This window comes from Diuraphis noxia, unplaced genomic scaffold (assembly GCF_037042655.1).
Source record: "Diuraphis noxia isolate RWA-SAM2 unplaced genomic scaffold, SU_Dnox_SAM2 contig0001, whole genome shotgun sequence".
Taxonomy (NCBI): domain Eukaryota; kingdom Metazoa; phylum Arthropoda; class Insecta; order Hemiptera; family Aphididae; genus Diuraphis; species Diuraphis noxia.
Window position 1 is genome coordinate 16,676,779 of NW_028301711.1, and position 20,319 is coordinate 16,697,097.

A 20,319-nucleotide genomic window follows, 5' to 3' on the forward strand; every position below is an offset into this window, starting at 1 on the left:
TATACACTAGACATCATTTTATTAATCTTAAGAATTTTACATACTTCCGTGAATATTTCACCTACAAATTCGGGACCGTTATCAGTTAATATATTCATAGGTATCCCATGAATACATACGAAATTAGTAACAAATGCCTTAGCCATTGTGTTAGCTGTATGGTCCTCTAAAGGTATTGTTAATAAGAATTTTGTTAGGTCATCTTGAATAGTTAATATATAAGAGTTATTCCTATAAGATGTGGGTAGTTTACCTACTATGTCTAGAAATATCTTTTGAAAAGGTTTTGTCGATGTCGTAGTGATTGCCATTGGTAATTTAATATTTTTAGAATTTTTATTCTTTTGACATGATTCGCATTTTTCTATATACTGTCGTACGTCCTTCCTCATTCCCTTCCATTGTATTTGTGTTCGTATTCTTTTTAACGTTTTTGTCATACCTAAATGACCTCCCAGAAGTGAATCGTGATATAACTTAATTACATCTATTTTGTCCTGGCTACTCATTACAGTTTCAGAATATATTAAAACGTTTATAGGTGTACTTTTAAATATGTATCTATACATGGCTCTTACTTGTGCCCAATTTAATTTATCTTTCGTATAATTTATTTCATTTTTAAGTATTGTCAGTTTATTTATCCGATTACTTTCACAAAACTGTCTTAGCTTTATTAACGTGTTATATATATTTTCGTAAGTAGGTACGTCGCTATCATTTTCCTTAGTTACTAAACAAATTAATTTGTCTTTTTCTATATACGCTATATCCCCGATAATGGTATTAATATTAGTTAGGTCAACCTCTCTAGTTATGGTTTGGATTAATTCGTAGAGATTGTAGGGAGTGGATCAAAGGAACCGCAAGGTGGTTGTTATTGCGAGTGTTTGGATTCCCAGTAATTCGGCGAGCCAACGCCCATACATTCGGCAATATTCTAATCTAATTTATTGCTCTGTTTTCGTACTTATTTGTAATCGATACGCGGTTGAATCTGGTATCGATAACACTGTCATTCTCGAGGTCCAGGAAGATAGTAGTATAATAGTAGTGTGAATTGTAATTATAATATGTTAATGTAATTAAAAAAAATAGTAGAGCGACTCCGTCGGTTTACTACATTCCTCCCCTCGAAGATGGAAGTCCCTGACTTCCTCAATTAAATCCATATAGTTTTAATTTTGTATAGTGGACCTCCGGGCTACTCCGTGGTGTAAGTGGAAATTCAATTATATCTTCACTTTGATGACCCGTTCCTGGTTGGTTAAGTTCTTCATTTTCTTCATGAACGTGTTTTTGACGTCTACTTTTGAATTTTTCTGTTATTTTCTGTTTAATGCTGTGTATCATCATGAATATCATAACTATGACAATACAGCCTATAGTTATGTATAATACATAGTTATACAACTGTTGTATGCCTTGAATCTCTTCGATTTTTCCGTTGATTTTGATTTGAGTGTCCAAATTTTTCTTTGAGTTCGAAACTACGTGTAAGTCGTCCATGTTATTTGTTTTTACGTGATAGTGTTCCATTAAGTTGTTAGTTTCTAATTGTGTTGAAACTTGATTTAGGTCTATTCTTGCCCTTGGATTAAAATCTGTGTATTCAGATTTATAGTCGACTTTTCCTGGCAATAATATGTCTCTAGTCGCGTAGCCTTTGCAAGTTTCGTTTAAGTGAATGATTCCTACTCCTTTGAGTGTGTGGCTGGTTGATTCTTTGTCTTCATCACAGGTAATGAATAGTACATCATGGTTGGTTACGTATATCCATTCATTTTTGAACCTTTTTTTATGAAAAATAGTCGTACCGATTTGGACATGCATTATTTCACAACTGAGTGGAACTTCGGAAGGATCTTGTAATAGTAGTACTTCACATATGGGTCGTGTGTTGCGAGGATGTAAAGGATTGCCTTCAGGACATAATAGGAAATCTCTAGCGTGTTTACAATGAGTATAGTAAGATTCATCATAAGTTGCATAATGTTCTTTAGATTTACTTATAGCTAGATACTTATTAATAGGTTTTATATAAACACAATCATTGTCAATACATACTGGTACAGGTATTAAATTATATAAAACAAAATCATTTTGGTATATTAAAGGTAAAGAAATTATAAAAACTAGGTTGTCGTTAGCATAATAAATAGCAATATCTGAGAGTTTCACTAGTTCATAAATGTTAGTTATTTCTAAGTCAGTGGGTAAATCTGTTCCCCCTGGTAGTGATACTTTAATATCTTTAACGTGTTCTAGTAACTCCTGTGGTGTTATTAAACTTGGGTCTATAATTCCTATTTTTGCTTGGTGTATAATTTCTAATAAAGTATTGGTTTCTAATATATGTTTAGTAATTAATAAATTAACCTGTATAAAATGTTTGGTTAAATAATTTTTGACTTGTTGTTCCTTTGTAATATTTGTTAGATCATTTGTATCTAATGACAAATTAAAATATCTGTGTTCTCCTATACCATGGTTCAATGGTACTACTTTAATTCGTTCTTTAATTAATTTAGATTGTGAAGAGTTTTGAGCCAGTCCTATGTTAAAGTTAAATTTTCTTATGCATTCTAAGTTGCATATTCCATAGATTAACCTAGCTGTTTTTGTTGCAAATTTAAGAAGAGCATTACGTTTAACAATTACGTGTCCTATAGAGTTTAATACTTGTTGTTTTTGCTGTTGTAAGTTTTGAATTATATCGTTAGCTACAATAAGTAAATTAGTACAGTCAAAATTATGGTTTACTGGGTGCATGTGTTCAATACATACTGCTTTTGTTTTTTCTATCATAGTATCTATGTAATCAAATTGTTTGTTATATTTGGCTAGACTAATGTACGCAGTAAGGTCCCATTGAGACGTTATAAGTTTCAACGGTCCCCGATTTTCGTAGTAGATACCGGAATGTTGGTTTAAATGTTCGTCGGTGAATCGTAATGTTCCTGACGTAAATGGTATTGTTAGTAGTATAAGTCTGGAAATGTTTTTCAGTTCATTAGTCATACTTAAAATAAAATTATCATTATACCCAAATCTTATATATATATAAAAAAAATGATAAAATTAAGTGATTCCCTTTTTCCCAATATTGTGTGTTTTAACACTTAAATCTAATAATACGCATATGTTTTTATATATACTTTATTTTTATTTAATTATTTATTTTAGTTATATACATATGTCTTATTATTTTTTTTTTTTTCTATTTATTCGTCTTGTCGCGCCTTATCTATAATTTTTGGGTTTTTGTTGTGTAATTTTGTAAAAAGACAACGTGTCCAAAGGACATCAGTTAGTGGGTTGTGTGGTTCGCTTGAGCCATGTCTACATTTACAAACGAGTTGGTGTGCTTCCTGCAGTTTGAGGGCTCGCCCCTGTTTGTTGAAAGATCCTAGCAGCATGGATGTGACGATTTGTTTGGTATTGCATTTAATTAACTGTAAGTAAAACTCCCCGTTCATATTTTCATCCCAACCCCTTAGCGTGAATGTTGGTTTAATTATTCCAAGTTGCTGTAGGATTTTAATATCCGTACTCCCCTCCCATAATATTATGGCTTCGTAATATTGTAGTAATTTTTGAATTTGTATGGTCGTAAGATTTGGTCGGGTAGTATGGTCGGAGTCGTAGATCTGTGCTAGCACGGGATATAGGGTATTAGGTTTATCTTTAAATATATTAACCAGATGTTGAACCATCCTTTTCCATTCATCGTTCGACACAGGCCGATCCTGGTTTAGTACCAACGCACGACCTTCTAATTTGGTAAGGCAATTGACTGGGTGTTGGCCCATAAAAGCTCCCGAAATAAGGATGATGTTATCCCGTCCTAGGTTAGTGAATTCAAAATCCACTATAACATACTTGTGTCGATTTCTAAAATTGTAGATATATGATTAGTAAAATAAAAAAAAATATATATATATTAGAGAAAGAAAGAAAATACAAAATTAAGAAAGATAAATTGTGTTATGCATGTGCATTATAAGAAAGTTAATCTCATATAGTCTAGTATGTCCGCTGGTTCTTCGGTAGTGTCAATGAATTCTTTTAAATAGAGACACAAGGGCTTGCGTAGTGGCCTTTGTGCGTTTGTCATGTCATGCGAAAAGTGGTTGATAGCACGCGTAATAGTTACGATTTCCGCTGTGGAATATGGTTGGAGTAAATTTTTATTGGCTGTGTCAATGTGAATTAGTAAGCAATTTGGTATTGCGTCGGAAAATAAGTCAATAATGTTATGTGGTTGTTGTCTCCCTATTATTGTGCTAAGTTCTCTCATGAAAGTTTGCTGTTTCATACTAGAAATAAAGAAAAAGAAAAAAAATTGAATATATATATATTACTTATATATATATATATATACTTAAGATATAACGAAATATTGGTAATTCTTTTATTGGCGATCGTTATCATTTTCATGATAGCGCTTAACGTTATTTATGTGAATTCTATATTCGCGGCGACCTTTTTGTATTGTTATATTTTCGTTGTCGTGTACCAAAATTATTTCATATGGTCCTTGCCAATTTAAATCGAGTGGGTTCTTCTTGCTATGCTCTTTAATGAGGACTTTGTCACCTACATGGAGATCGATAGCATTTATAGTAGTATCGTAATAATTTTTATTTTGTTCCTTCTTTTTTATCAAATTGTCCCTAGCGATTTTATGTGTTTCCTGCATAACTCGTCGGAGATCGAAAACGTAATCGTCATAGTTATATTGTGGTTCTGGTTCTTTATTAAGTGCAGAAGGAATATTAGGTTTGGTCCCGAAAACTAACTCATATGGTGTGAAATTTGTAGAGGTATGGGTAGTTGTGTTATAACAAAACATAGCGTAGCATAATAGTTTGTCCCAATTATTGTCCTTGTCTACGAAACTTCTAGATAAGTTTAAAAGATAAGATAAGTTTTTAATGTTTTGTGGCTACGTTCCAAAAAACCGTTTGTTTGTGGATGCCATGCGGTTGTTTGTACTTTTTTAATATCAAGTAGTTTGCACATGTTTTTGAACATGTTAGAAAGAAAGTTTGCACCGCAATCTGTCAAAATTGATTTAGGAATACCAAATGTGCAGACATAGCATTCTACGAATGCTTGTGCTACCGTAGATGCGTCAGTGGATGATAAAGCAATGGCCATGGCGTAAAGAGATAGCTCGTCTTGCAATGTTAAAATGTAAGAATTTCCCATTAATGTTTGTGGTAGTGGCCCTACAATGTCAAGACAAATTCGTTCGAAGGGTTTAGTGACCGTACTGGTTATTAGCATTGGTTGTTTTGTCTTTTTATGCGATTTATTCTTTTGGCATAGTTCGCAATTTTTAATGTACAATTTTACGTCTTTTTTCATATTACGCCAATTGTGGTTAACCTTGAGTCGTTTAATGGTACGTGATACACCCGAATGTCCTCCTAACGGTGAGTTGTGGTTTTCGTATATAACTTGTTGTTTCTCCTCCTCAGTAAGCTGTCCCCCAGTATAAATTTTATGATGACACAAACTAATTCTAATTCTGCAATGGACCTAATCCTGTATTTATGCAGAATTTTTACACGGTAGAGATTGTAGGGAGTTGATCAAAGGAACCGCAAGGTGGTTGTTATTGCGAGTGTTTGGATTCCCGGTAATTCGGCGAGCCAACGCCCATACATTCGGCAATATTCTAATCTAATTTATTGCTCTGTTTTCGTACTTATTTGTAATCGATACGCGGTTGAATCTGGTATCGATAACACTGTCATTCTCGAGGTCCAGGAAGATAATAGTAGTATAATAGTAGTGTGAATTGTAATCATAATATGTTAATGTAATTAAAAAAAATAGTAGAGCGACTCCGTCGGTTTACTACAATGGGAACATTTTTTTTGGATGAGTCTATAGTGCTATGCATGCTGTCTACTTTCATGTAGGAATGGCCACTTTCCATAAAATTGTGTGTTATAATTTCAATCCTTGAATGAGTGAAAATATATAGAAATAAAGCTGAAACAAATTGATTTCAATTTTGACCATGTAGAAAATAAAATAGTTTTATAATTATACATAAAGTGATCAACTCATCACTTGGTCAAAAGCGTTACTATAACGAATTTGCAACAAATGACCAAGTTGCATAGTCAATTTTTACACGTAAGAATTATATTGAGATGTCGGTTAGTCAAAATTAAGTATTCAGTGGTTCCAAAACTAATATAGATATCACTTGGTCACTTTTTTCGTATATTAATAGGGACAAAACAAGATATTTAAACATGTTATTTCACTTGGTCACTTTTTGCACTTGGTCACTTTAGGCACGAGGGCGACGATATATGAACATGACATTATATTAACTGGTTAAAATATCAAATATAATCTAAAATAAATTAAAATGTATATATTCAAATAGACTTCTCATATAATAATGTAATAAGAATTTGCATGAAAGACTACATACATGTTCTTACATGGACAAAAGAGAATGGTATTTTTATAAACTAGTATTAACCCTTTGAATACCAATTTTAAATTCTTCGAGTTAATTTTTAATTTTTTTAAAAACGGAATTAGGAGACTTTTAATAACCCAAACCCAATTCTTGTTTAAAAAAAAATGAAGGGGTGGACATTTAGGGGAGGTGGGACACATATGTCCCATTGGTTAATTCTTATCGGGATATTTATGTCCCAGTGGTATTGCATGAGTGGGACATCTATCCCAATAGTATTGTATGTGTGGGATATGTATCCCAAAGGTTGAGAAAAGCTGGGATAATATATCCCAATGGTTGAGCAAAGCTGGGATAATATATCCCAATGGTTCAGGAAATCTGGGATAATTTTTCATCATATTTATAAGTACGAAAAAATATAAAAAAACATTATTTTAATTTCATTATAACAGTATTATATTTTATTATTCGTTTTATTATTTACCAAAAAACATAACATAATAGCTAGGTGAATTGACATTTTGAAATAATATAATTAATTTTTATGAAGTATGGTACAATGTGAAACAGTTTTTACATAGTGGTAAATTGCACATTTGACACAATTGCTTAGTTCTGGTTTCTTTTTTTTTCATTGAACACCTCGCACATCTTCGCCTAGTCATGGCCTCGACAGGTAAATGGTCTCCAACATTGATTAGTGTTTTCGCGATCTTTGATGGTCTTCCACTGTTTCTCCTGCGTTTTACTGCACTATTTTCCTTTCCTACTGCCATCATTTGTTCAGCCAATGGTACCAAGAACTGTAGTAGTCTGGTTTTGTTTTCATTGACTTCATTGTAGAGGATCCATGCATTTACGACCGATGACATCAATAATTTGTAGAACACCTTTTTCCACCACTTCGTTGACTTATGGCTGCAATCATAAACACTTACTTTTTGGTCTGACAGATCTACTCCGCCCATAATTTGATTATAAAAAATAATAGAATTTGGGCAAGACACTTTCAATTTTGACCCATCCTTTTGCTTACGTGTAATTTCTCCAACAATCGGCATATGACAATTACTAATTACTACAAAATCTTTACTGTCTTGCCATCTTGCTGCTATCAATCCATCGGAACAACTGCGAAATTGATGTTCACCTCTTTGTAATCTGCCATCAAACTTAGGTACGTTTTTCCGATTCATAATACATGTACCAAGAGCAGGATAATCTATGATTGTGAGAAGCCGCACACTTGTAAAAAATCTGTCAAAAGCAAGTACCACATTTGGTTCACGAATCGTCTCGGCTAATTTCATAACTACTCGTTCCTCCAGTGTTCTATTCTCAGTGTCATTTGACTCGTTTTTTCCACTATAGAGTTTGAAATCGTAAGCATATCCAGTGATAGAGTCACAGCGCTCCCAAATCTTTATTCCTCGTTTTATAGGTTTGAGTGGCATATACTGTTTCAAACTGGATCTACCTTTGAATTTCGTCATAGATTCGTCCAAACTTTGAAACGGGCTCTCTCCTCGAGCATTCAAAAATGTATACTTCAAACAATTTACCATTTCGTCAATGTAGTACGTTTTAGGGGCATTTGTAGGTGGCTTTGGGTGATTGAAATACAGTTTAGACATCAATAACTGAAACCTATTACGCGTCATTCCCATTTTTATGGCTTGGTTCCCCATAGATGGATTTTGGGACCAATAATCATACACATTAGGTAATTTATTATAACTCATAACAAGTAGGCAACCAAGTGTTAACATTATTTCACTAGAGTCTGAATCTCGAATTTCATCTTTAGTTTTCTTCTTTTTCTCCCTCAGTATCTGTAAACGTTCATTCGTGGTTCTTCCCAGTGGTATTCAAAGGGTTAAGTAATATAATGTACAATCACCTCAGGACTATGAGAGGTACCTAATATTAAATGTTCAAAACTTTTTTTTTCTGACATTTCAAAATATTTCTTTTTAAAATAAGTTTTATTTGAACGATTATCAAACTTTGATAGTATTGAATATTTAAAACATTTAACATCATTATTTTTTACATTTATGACTGCTCTTTTATCTTTGATATATTCAGGAAGATCTAGATACGTTCCTCCTTTGAGAGGATTTACTATATTAATTCTCAATTGTAATGCATCTATTGTTTTAAGTGACCAGTTAGAAGCTTTTGCTAAAAAATCATCTTCTTCACTTAATAATTTATTGAACATTTTACCCAGTAATTTATTAAAATCAGAGGAATTACATGCAAGTGTATTAGAGGTTTTAAATGCTATATCCTGTACTTCTTGTGTGATAATTCGTTCATATACACTATCTACATAAAAATAAAATTTTATAGATGCTTGTAGACATGATTCTTTTAACTTTGGAATTAGTTTGTCTAAAGTATAGTTAAAAAAAGTGTAGTCTAAAAATTTTAAATTATTCTTAACTATAAAAGTTTTTGAACATTTTTTAAATCTTTCAATATCAAATATTCCTTCATCAGCATATGTCATTCGCTGACGTTTTGTCACCATTTTTCTTTTCATAATTAAGCTGAAAATAAATTAAATGAAAAAAAAAATATAATAAACAATAATAATATTGTAATCACTTTATTAATATAAATCATACAATATTTAGCAAACCTAAGCAACTAGTTTAAAAAAAAAGAAATTAAAGAACTTAATTATTATTTAATAAATCATATAGGTATGATAAATGCGATATACAACTTTGTTGACATCGATAACCTATATGATTTGATTCGTCATAATCAGCTTTAATTTCCTTTTTTTTTTTTAATAAATTTTCCCTAGTCGACTTCAGGTTTGCTTTTCTGATTTTAATATTAATATCGTAAATCATTTTTTCAAATTTTTTCTCTTCTCTTTCACCATATTTCTCATTTTCAGCCTGTTGTCTCAATACTTCATTAATTTCTTTTTCGATGTATGATGTCATGTTTCTGTAAATTATATAGATTTTTGCAAACTATCTGCTAGTAATAAAATATTAAAATAGTAACACACATCATCATTAAATAATAATTGTTTTTATTTTTACAAGCAAAAAAACATAGCTATAAACATAAAATTAAAATCATAATTTCTTAGAAAAGTAAATGTCATAAAATCCCGTGGAGATCGGTGTATGTTACAAAAACGAAATTTTTCAGGAGCGACAAATAACTGTATATAGACCATTGAAGTCGGTGTATGTGCATGTTTAGTACATCGTTTTTTTCAATGAGCCTGGTTTTATGTTACCTGAAAAAATTACGTTTCTGCAATAAAAATTGAAGGCAGTGTAAGAAAAGTACGCTAGAGATCGGTGTATGAGACAAAAGAAATTTATTTATTTTGGTTTAAAATAATAGGTATTATAATTAATATGTTTAATATTGTTAATATAATTAATATTATGATATTTTTATTTTTGGCTACACAATTGTGTGTAGAATTCGCGGTACTTCGGTTCCAAATAGTCCAACATCTTTAGTAGGTCGTTTGCCTTTTTTTCATCTATGATGCGGCCAGTCTTCACTTTTGGTAAATCTTCGGGGATATTCATAAAGTTTACGCTACGTTTGGCAACTTTAATTTCTTGCCAGTTCTCTATATTGCCGTATGTGAGTTTAGTAAAAACACAGCCTTTAAGCAATGACTGCATTGTGACCTTAATCCCTGTGACGTTACTTATACCCATTTTTGTGGTATTCAGAAATTGATTTGCCATTACGTTGAAATCGATAATATCTCCATCTTCAATGTCGACAACTTCGAATGGATTGCTTAATTTAGAACTTTGGATCAACTCTTTTATATCTGAGGGGACCATGGAAGCTACCTTCTTTTTTCTTTTCTCTATCATGGCAAAGTCTTGATCACAGGGCATAAATGTTTGACAACATATCATATCCATACTATATCTTAATTATTATTTAATAAATCATATAGGTATGATAAATGCGATATACAACTTTGTTGACATCGATAACCTATATGATTTGATTCGTCATAATCAGCTTTCATTTCCTTTTTTTTTTTTAATAAATTTTCCCTAGTCGACTTCAGGTTTGCTTTTCTGATTTTAATATTAATATCGTAAATCATTTTTTCAAATTTTTTCTCTTCTCTTTCACCATATTTCTCATTTTCAGCCTGTTGTCTCAATACTTCATTAATTTCTTTTTCGATGTATGATGTCATGTTTCTGTAAATTATATAGATTTTTGCAAACTATCTGCTAGTAATAAAATATTAAAATAGTAACACACATCATCATTAAATAATAATTGTTTTTATTTTTACAAGCAAAAAAACATAGCTATAAACATAAAATTAAAATCATAATTTCTTAGAAAAGTAAATGTCATAAAATCCCGTGGAGATCGGTGTATGTTACAAAAACGAAATTTTTCAGGAGCGACAAATAACTGTATATAGACCATTGAAGTCGGTGTATGTGCATGTTTAGTACATCGTTTTTTTCAATGAGCCTGGTTTTATGTTACCTGAAAAAATTACGTTTCTGCAATAAAAATTGAAGGCAGTGTAAGAAAAGTACGCTAGAGATCGGTGTATGAGACAAAAGAAATTTATTTATTTTGGTTTAAAATAATAGCTATTATAATTAATATGTTTAATATTGTTAATATAATTAATATTATGATATTTTTATTTTTGGCTACACAATTGTGTGTAGAATTCGCGGTACTTCGGTTCCAAATAGTCCAACATCTTTAGTAGGTCGTTTGCCTTTTTTTCATCTATGATGCGGCCAGTCTTCACTTTTGGTAAATCTTCGGGGATATTCATAAAGTTTACGCTACGTTTGGCAACTTTAATTTCTTGCCAGTTCTCTATATTGCCGTATGTGAGTTTAGTAAAAACACAGCCTTTAAGCAATGACTGCATTGTGACCTTAATCCCTGTGACGTTACTTATACCCATTTTTGTGGTATTCAGAAATTGATTTGCCATTACGTTGAAATCGATAATATCTCCATCTTCAATGTCGACAACTTCGAATGGATTGCTTAATTTAGAACTTTGGATCAACTCTTTTATATCTGAGGGGACCATGGAAGCTACCTTCTTTTTTCTTTTCTCTATCATGGCAAAGTCTTGATCACAGGGCATAAATGTTTGACAACATATCATATCCATACTATATCTTAATTATTATTTAATAAATCATATAGGTATGATAAATGCGATATACAACTTTGTTGACATCGATAACCTATATGATTTGATTCGTCATAATCAGCTTTCATTTCCTTTTTTTTTTTTAATAAATTTTCCCTAGTCGACTTCAGGTTTGCTTTTCTGATTTTAATATTAATATCGTAAATCATTTTTTCAAATTTTTTCTCTTCTCTTTCACCATATTTCTCATTTTCAGCCTGTTGTCTCAATACTTCATTAATTTCTTTTTCGATGTATGATGTCATGTTTCTGTAAATTATATAGATTTTTGCAAACTATCTGCTAGTAATAAAATATTAAAATAGTAACACACATCATCATTAAATAATAATTGTTTTTATTTTTACAAGCAAAAAAACATAGCTATAAACATTAAATTAAAATCATAATTTCTTAGAAAAGTAAATGTCATGAAATGTTTGACAACATATCATATCCATACTATATCTTAATTATTATTTAATAAATCATATAGGTATGATAAATGACAGTTAATACTTTGTTGACATCGATAACCTATATAATTTGATTCATCATAATCAGCTTTAATTTCTTTTTTTTTTTAAATACATTTTCTCTCGTCGACTTAAGGTTTGCTTTTTTGATTTTAATATTAATTTCATTCATTAATTTTTTTAAATTTTTCTTCACTTTATTAATATAAATCAGAATTTTACAATATGTAACAAACCTAAGCAACTAATTTTTGAAAATAAAAAAGAAATTAAAGAACTTAATTATTGTTTAACATATTATATAAATAAGATAAATGTGAATACTTTGTTGGCATCGACAGCCAATATAATTCAATTCATCATAATCAGCTTTAATTTCCTTTTTTTTTTAACAAATTTTCTCTCGTTGACTTTAGGTTTGCTTTTCTGATTTTAATATTAATATTGTAGATTAATTTTTTAAATTTTTTTTCATCTAACTCTGCATGCTTTTCATTCACAGCCATTTGCTTATAAACTTCATTAATTTCTTTTTGAATGAGTGATGTAAATTATATAGATTTTTGCAAACTATCTGCTAGAAATAAAATATTAAAATAGTAACACACATCATTATTCAATAATAATTGTTTTTTATATTTACAAGCAAAAAAACATAGCCATAAACATTAAATTAAAATCATAATTTCTTAGAAAAGTAAATGTCATGAAATGTTTGACAACATATCATATCCATACTATATCTTAATTATTATTTAATAAATCATATAGGTATGATAAATGACAGTTAATACTTTGTTGACATCGATACCCTATATAATTTGATTCATCATAATCAGCTTTAATTTCTTTTTTTTTTTAAATACATTTTCTCTCGTCCACTTAAGGTTTGCTTTTTTGATTTTAATACTAATTTCATTCATTATTTTTTTTAAATTTTTCTCTTCTCTCTCAGCATATTTTTCATTTTCAGCCTGTTGTCTCAATACTTCATTAATTTCTTTTTCGATGTATGATGTCATGTTTCTGTAAATTATATAGATTTTTGCAAACTATCTGCTAGTAATAAAATATTAAAATAGTAACACACATCATCATTAAATAATAATTGTTTTTATTTTTACAAGCAAAAAAACATAGCTATAAACATAAAATTAAAATCATAATTTCTTAGAAAAGTAAATGTCATAAAATCCCGTGGAGATCGGTGTATGTTACAAAAACGAAATTTTTCAGGAGCGACAAATAACTGTATATAGACCATTGAAGTCGGTGTATGTGCATGTTTAGTACATCGTTTTTTTCAATGAGCCTGGTTTTATGTTACCTGAAAAAATTACGTTTCTGCAATAAAAATTGAAGGCAGTGTAAGAAAAGTACGCTAGAGATCGGTGTATGAGACAAAAGAAATTTATTTATTTTGGTTTAAAATAATAGGTATTATAATTAATATGTTTAATATTGTTAATATAATTAATATTATGATATTTTTATTTTTGGCTACACAATTGTGTGTAGAATTCGCGGTACTTCGGTTCCAAATAGTCCAACATCTTTAGTAGGTCGTTTGCCTTTTTTTCATCTATGATGCGGCCAGTCTTCACTTTTGGTAAATCTTCGGGGATATTCATAAAGTTTACGCTACGTTTGGCAACTTTAATTTCTTGCCAGTTCTCTATATTGCCGTATGTGAGTTTAGTAAAAACACAGCCTTTAAGCAATGACTGCATTGTGACCTTAATCCCTGTGACGTTACTTATACCCATTTTTGTGGTATTCAGAAATTGATTTGCCATTACGTTGAAATCGATAATATCTCCATCTTCAATGTCGACAACTTCGAATGGATTGCTTAATTTAGAACTTTGGATCAACTCTTTTATATCTGAGGGGACCATGGAAGCTACCTTCTTTTTTCTTTTCTCTATCATGGCAAAGTCTTGATCACAGGGCATAAATGTTTGACAACATATCATATCCATACTATATCTTAATTATTATTTAATAAATCATATAGGTATGATAAATGCGATATACAACTTTGTTGACATCGATAACCTATATGATTTGATTCGTCATAATCAGCTTTCATTTCCTTTTTTTTTTTTAATAAATTTTCCCTAGTCGACTTCAGGTTTGCTTTTCTGATTTTAATATTAATATCGTAAATCATTTTTTCAAATTTTTTCTCTTCTCTTTCACCATATTTCTCATTTTCAGCCTGTTGTCTCAATACTTCATTAATTTCTTTTTCGATGTATGATGTCATGTTTCTGTAAATTATATAGATTTTTGCAAACTATCTGCTAGTAATAAAATATTAAAATAGTAACACACATCATCATTAAATAATAATTGTTTTTATTTTTACAAGCAAAAAAACATAGCTATAAACATTAAATTAAAATCATAATTTCTTAGAAAAGTAAATGTCATGAAATGTTTGACAACATATCATATCCATACTATATCTTAATTATTATTTAATAAATCATATAGGTATGATAAATGACAGTTAATACTTTGTTGACATCGATAACCTATATAATTTGATTCATCATAATCAGCTTTAATTTCTTTTTTTTTTTAAATACATTTTCTCTCGTCGACTTAAGGTTTGCTTTTTTGATTTTAATATTAATTTCATTCATTAATTTTTTTAAATTTTTCTTCACTTTATTAATATAAATCAGAATTTTACAATATGTAACAAACCTAAGCAACTAATTTTTGAAAATAAAAAAGAAATTAAAGAACTTAATTATTGTTTAACATATTATATAAATAAGATAAATGTGAATACTTTGTTGGCATCGACAGCCAATATAATTCAATTCATCATAATCAGCTTTAATTTCCTTTTTTTTTTAACAAATTTTCTCTCGTTGACTTTAGGTTTGCTTTTCTGATTTTAATATTAATATTGTAGATTAATTTTTTAAATTTTTTTTCATCTAACTCTGCATGCTTTTCATTCACAGCCATTTGCTTATAAACTTCATTAATTTCTTTTTGAATGAGTGATGTAAATTATATAGATTTTTGCAAACTATCTGCTAGAAATAAAATATTAAAATAGTAACACACATCATTATTCAATAATAATTGTTTTTTATATTTACAAGCAAAAAAACATAGCCATAAACATTAAATTAAAATCATAATTTCTTAGAAAAGTAAATGTCATGAAATGTTTGACAACATATCATATCCATACTATATCTTAATTATTATTTAATAAATCATATAGGTATGATAAATGACAGTTAATACTTTGTTGACATCGATACCCTATATAATTTAATTCATCATAATCAGCTTTAATTTCTTTTTTTTTTTAAATACATTTTCTCTCGTCCACTTAAGGTTTGCTTTTTTGATTTTAATACTAATTTCATTCATTATTTTTTTTAAATTTTTCTCTTCTCTCTCAGCATATTTTTCATTTTCAGCCTGTTGTTTTAATACTTCATTAATTTCTTTTTCAATGTACGAGTATGATGTCATGTTTCTGTAAATTATATAGATTTTTGTAAACTATCTGCTAGTAATAAATATTAAAATAGTAACACACATCATTATTCAATAATAATTGTTTTTATATTTACAAGCAAAAAAACATAGCTATAAACATTAAATTAAAATCATAATTTCTTAGAAAAGTAAATGTTATAAAATCCCGTGGAGATCGGTGTATGTTACAAAAACGAAATTTTTCAGGAGCGACAAATAACTGTATTTAGACCATTGAAGTCGGTGTATGTGCATGTTTAGTACATCGTTTTTTTCAATGAGCCTGGTTTTATGTTACCTGAAAAAATTACGTTTCTGCAATAAAAATTGAAGGCAGTGTAAGAAAAGTACGCTAGAGATCGGTGTATGAGACAAAAGAAATTTATTTATTTTGGTTTAAAATAATAGCTATTATAATTAATATGTTTAATATTGTTAATATAATTAATATTATGATATTTTTATTTTTGGCTACACAATTGTGTGTAGAATTCGCGGTACTTCGGTTCCAAATAGTCCAACATCTTTAGTAGGTCGTTTGCCTTTTTTTCATCTATGATGCGGCCAGTCTTCACTTTTGGTAAATCTTCGGGGATATTCATAAAGTTTACGCTACGTTTGGCAACTTTAATTTCTTGCCAGTTCTCTATATTGCCGTATGTGAGTTTAGTAAAAACACAGCCTTTAAGCAATGACTGCATTGTGACCTTAATCCCTGTGACGTTACTTATACCCATTTTTGTGGTATTCAGAAATTGATTTGCCATTACGTTGAAATCGATAATATCTCCATCTTCAATGTCGACAACTTCGAATGGATTGCTTAATTTAGAACTTTGGATCAACTCTTTTATATCTGAGGGGACCATGGAAGCTACCTTCTTTTTTCTTTTCTCTATCATGGCAAAGTCTTGATCACAGGGCATAAATGTTTGACAACATATCATATCCATACTATATCTTAATTATTATTTAATAAATCATATAGGTATGATAAATGCGATATACAACTTTGTTGACATCGATAACCTATATGATTTGATTCGTCATAATCAGCTTTCATTTCCTTTTTTTTTTTTAATAAATTTTCCCTAGTCGACTTCAGGTTTGCTTTTCTGATTTTAATATTAATATCGTAAATCATTTTTTCAAATTTTTTCTCTTCTCTTTCACCATATTTCTCATTTTCAGCCTGTTGTCTCAATACTTCATTAATTTCTTTTTCGATGTATGATGTCATGTTTCTGTAAATTATATAGATTTTTGCAAACTATCTGCTAGTAATAAAATATTAAAATAGTAACACACATCATCATTAAATAATAATTGTTTTTATTTTTACAAGCAAAAAAACATAGCTATAAACATTAAATTAAAATCATAATTTCTTAGAAAAGTAAATGTCATGAAATGTTTGACAACATATCATATCCATACTATATCTTAATTATTATTTAATAAATCATATAGGTATGATAAATGACAGTTAATACTTTGTTGACATCGATAACCTATATAATTTGATTCATCATAATCAGCTTTAATTTCTTTTTTTTTTTAAATACATTTTCTCTCGTCGACTTAAGGTTTGCTTTTTTGATTTTAATATTAATTTCATTCATTAATTTTTTTAAATTTTTCTTCACTTTATTAATATAAATCAGAATTTTACAATATGTAACAAACCTAAGCAACTAATTTTTGAAAATAAAAAAGAAATTAAAGAACTTAATTATTGTTTAACATATTATATAAATAAGATAAATGTGAATACTTTGTTGGCATCGACAGCCAATATAATTCAATTCATCATAATCAGCTTTAATTTCCTTTTTTTTTTAACAAATTTTCTCTCGTTGACTTTAGGTTTGCTTTTCTGATTTTAATATTAATATTGTAGATTAATTTTTTAAATTTTTTTTCATCTAACTCTGCATGCTTTTCATTCACAGCCATTTGCTTATAAACTTCATTAATTTCTTTTTGAATGAGTGATGTAAATTATATAGATTTTTGCAAACTATCTGCTAGAAATAAAATATTAAAATAGTAACACACATCATTATTCAATAATAATTGTTTTTTATATTTACAAGCAAAAAAACATAGCCATAAACATTAAATTAAAATCATAATTTCTTAGAAAAGTAAATGTCATGAAATGTTTGACAACATATCATATCCATACTATATCTTAATTATTATTTAATAAATCATATAGGTATGATAAATGACAGTTAATACTTTGTTGACATCGATACCCTATATAATTTGATTCATCATAATCAGCTTTAATTTCTTTTTTTTTTTAAATACATTTTCTCTCGTCCACTTAAGGTTTGCTTTTTTGATTTTAATACTAATTTCATTCATTATTTTTTTTAAATTTTTCTCTTCTCTCTCAGCATATTTTTCATTTTCAGCCTGTTGTCTCAATACTTCATTAATTTCTTTTTCGATGTATGATGTCATGTTTCTGTAAATTATATAGATTTTTGCAAACTATCTGCTAGTAATAAAATATTAAAATAGTAACACACATCATCATTAAATAATAATTGTTTTTATTTTTACAAGCAAAAAAACATAGCTATAAACATTAAATTAAAATCATAATTTCTTAGAAAAGTAAATGTCATGAAATGTTTGACAACATATCATATCCATACTATATCTTAATTATTATTTAATAAATCATATAGGTATGATAAATGACAGTTAATACTTTGTTGACATCGATAACCTATATAATTTGATTCATCATAATCAGCTTTAATTTCTTTTTTTTTTTAAATACATTTTCTCTCGTCGACTTAAGGTTTGCTTTTTTGATTTTAATATTAATTTCATTCATTAATTTTTTTAAATTTTTCTTCACTTTATTAATATAAATCAGAATTTTACAATATGTAACAAACCTAAGCAACTAATTTTTGAAAATAAAAAAGAAATTAAAGAACTTAATTATTGTTTAACATATTATATAAATAAGATAAATGTGAATACTTTGTTGGCATCGACAACCAATATAATTCAATTCATCATAATCAGCTTTAATTTCCTTTTTTTTTTAACAAATTTTCTCTCGTTGACTTTAGGTTTGCTTTTCTGATTTTAATATTAATATTGTAGATTAATTTTTTAAATTTTTTTTCATCTAACTCTGCATGCTTTTCATTCACAGCCATTTGCTTATAAACTTCATTAATTTCTTTTTGAATGAGTGATGTAAATTATATAGATTTTTGCAAACTATCTGCTAGAAATAAAATATTAAAATAGTAACACACATCATTATTCAATAATAATTGTTTTTTATATTTACAAGCAAAAAAACATAGCCATAAACATTAAATTAAAATCATAATTTCTTAGAAAAGTAAATGTCATGAAATGTTTGACAACATATCATATCCATACTATATCTTAATTATTATTTAATAAATCATATAGGTATGATAAATGACAGTTAATACTTTGTTGACATCGATACCCTATATAATTTGATTCATCATAATCAGCTTTAATTTCTTTTTTTTTTTAAATACATTTTCTCTCGTCCACTTAAGGTTTGCTTTTTTGATTTTAATACTAATTTCATTCATTATTTTTTTTAAATTTTTCTCTTCTCTCTCAGCATATTTTTCATTTTCAGCCTGTTGTCTCAATACTTCATTAATTTCTTTTTCGATGTATGATGTCATGTTTCTGTAAATTATATAGATTTTTGCAAACTATCTGCTAGTAATAAAATATTAAAATAGTAACACACATCATCATTAAATAATAATTGTTTTTATTTTTACAAGCAAAAAAACATAGCTATAAACATTAAATTAAAATCATAATTTCTTAGAAAAGTAAATGTCATGAAATGTTTGACAACATATCATATCCATACTATATCTTAATTATTATTTAATAAATCATATAGGTATGATAAATGACAGTTAATACTTTGTTGTCATTGATAACCTATATAATTTGATTCATCATAATCAGCTTTAATTTCTTTTTTTTTTTAAATACATTTTCTCTCGTCGACTTAAGGTTTGCTTTTTTGATTTTAATACTAATTTCATTCATTATTTTTTTTAAATTTTTCTCTTCTCTCTCAGCATATTTTTCATTTTCAGCCTGTTGTTTTAATACTTCATTAATTTCTTTTTCAATGTACGAGTATGATGTCATGTTTCTGTAAATTATATAGATTTTTGTAAACTATCTGCTAGTAATAAATATTAAAATAGTAACACACATCATTATTCAATAATAATTGTTTTTATATTTACAAGCAAAAAAACATAGCTATAAACATTAAATTAAAATCATAATTTCTTAGAAAAGTAAATGTTATAAAATCCCGTGGAGATCGGTGTATGTTACAAAAACGAAATTTTTCAGGAGCGACAAATAACTGTATTTAGACCATTGAAGTCGGTGTATGTGCATGTTTAGTACATCGTTTTTTTCAATGAGCCTGGTTTTATGTTACCTGAAAAAATTACGTTTCTGCAATAAAAATTGAAGGCAGTGTAAGAAAAGTACGCTAGAGATCGGTGTATGAGACAAAAGAAATTTATTTATTTTGGTTTAAAATAATAGCTATTATAATTAATATGTTTAATATTGTTAATATAATTAATATTATGATATTTTTATTTTTGGCTACACAATTGTGTGTA

General features: G+C 28.4%; 1 protein-coding gene across 1 annotated transcript; it reads right to left on the bottom strand.

The window, feature by feature from the left end:
- On the bottom strand, positions 1 to 3,162 carry LOC149059963 (uncharacterized). Its single transcript, XM_089216517.1, has one exon. The coding sequence runs from the start codon at positions 3,019 to 3,021 to the stop codon at positions 1,159 to 1,161; it is 1,863 nt and encodes a 620-aa protein (XP_089072643.1). The 5' UTR covers positions 3,022 to 3,162; the 3' UTR covers positions 1 to 1,158.
- Between the last annotated feature and the right edge of the window lie 17,157 nt (positions 3,163 to 20,319).

Bases quoted from the DNA above. Each gene is read 5' to 3' on its own strand.
- LOC149059963 (XM_089216517.1), bottom strand. From the start codon at position 3,021: ATGACTAATGAACTGAAAAACATTTCCAGACTTATACTACTAACAATA.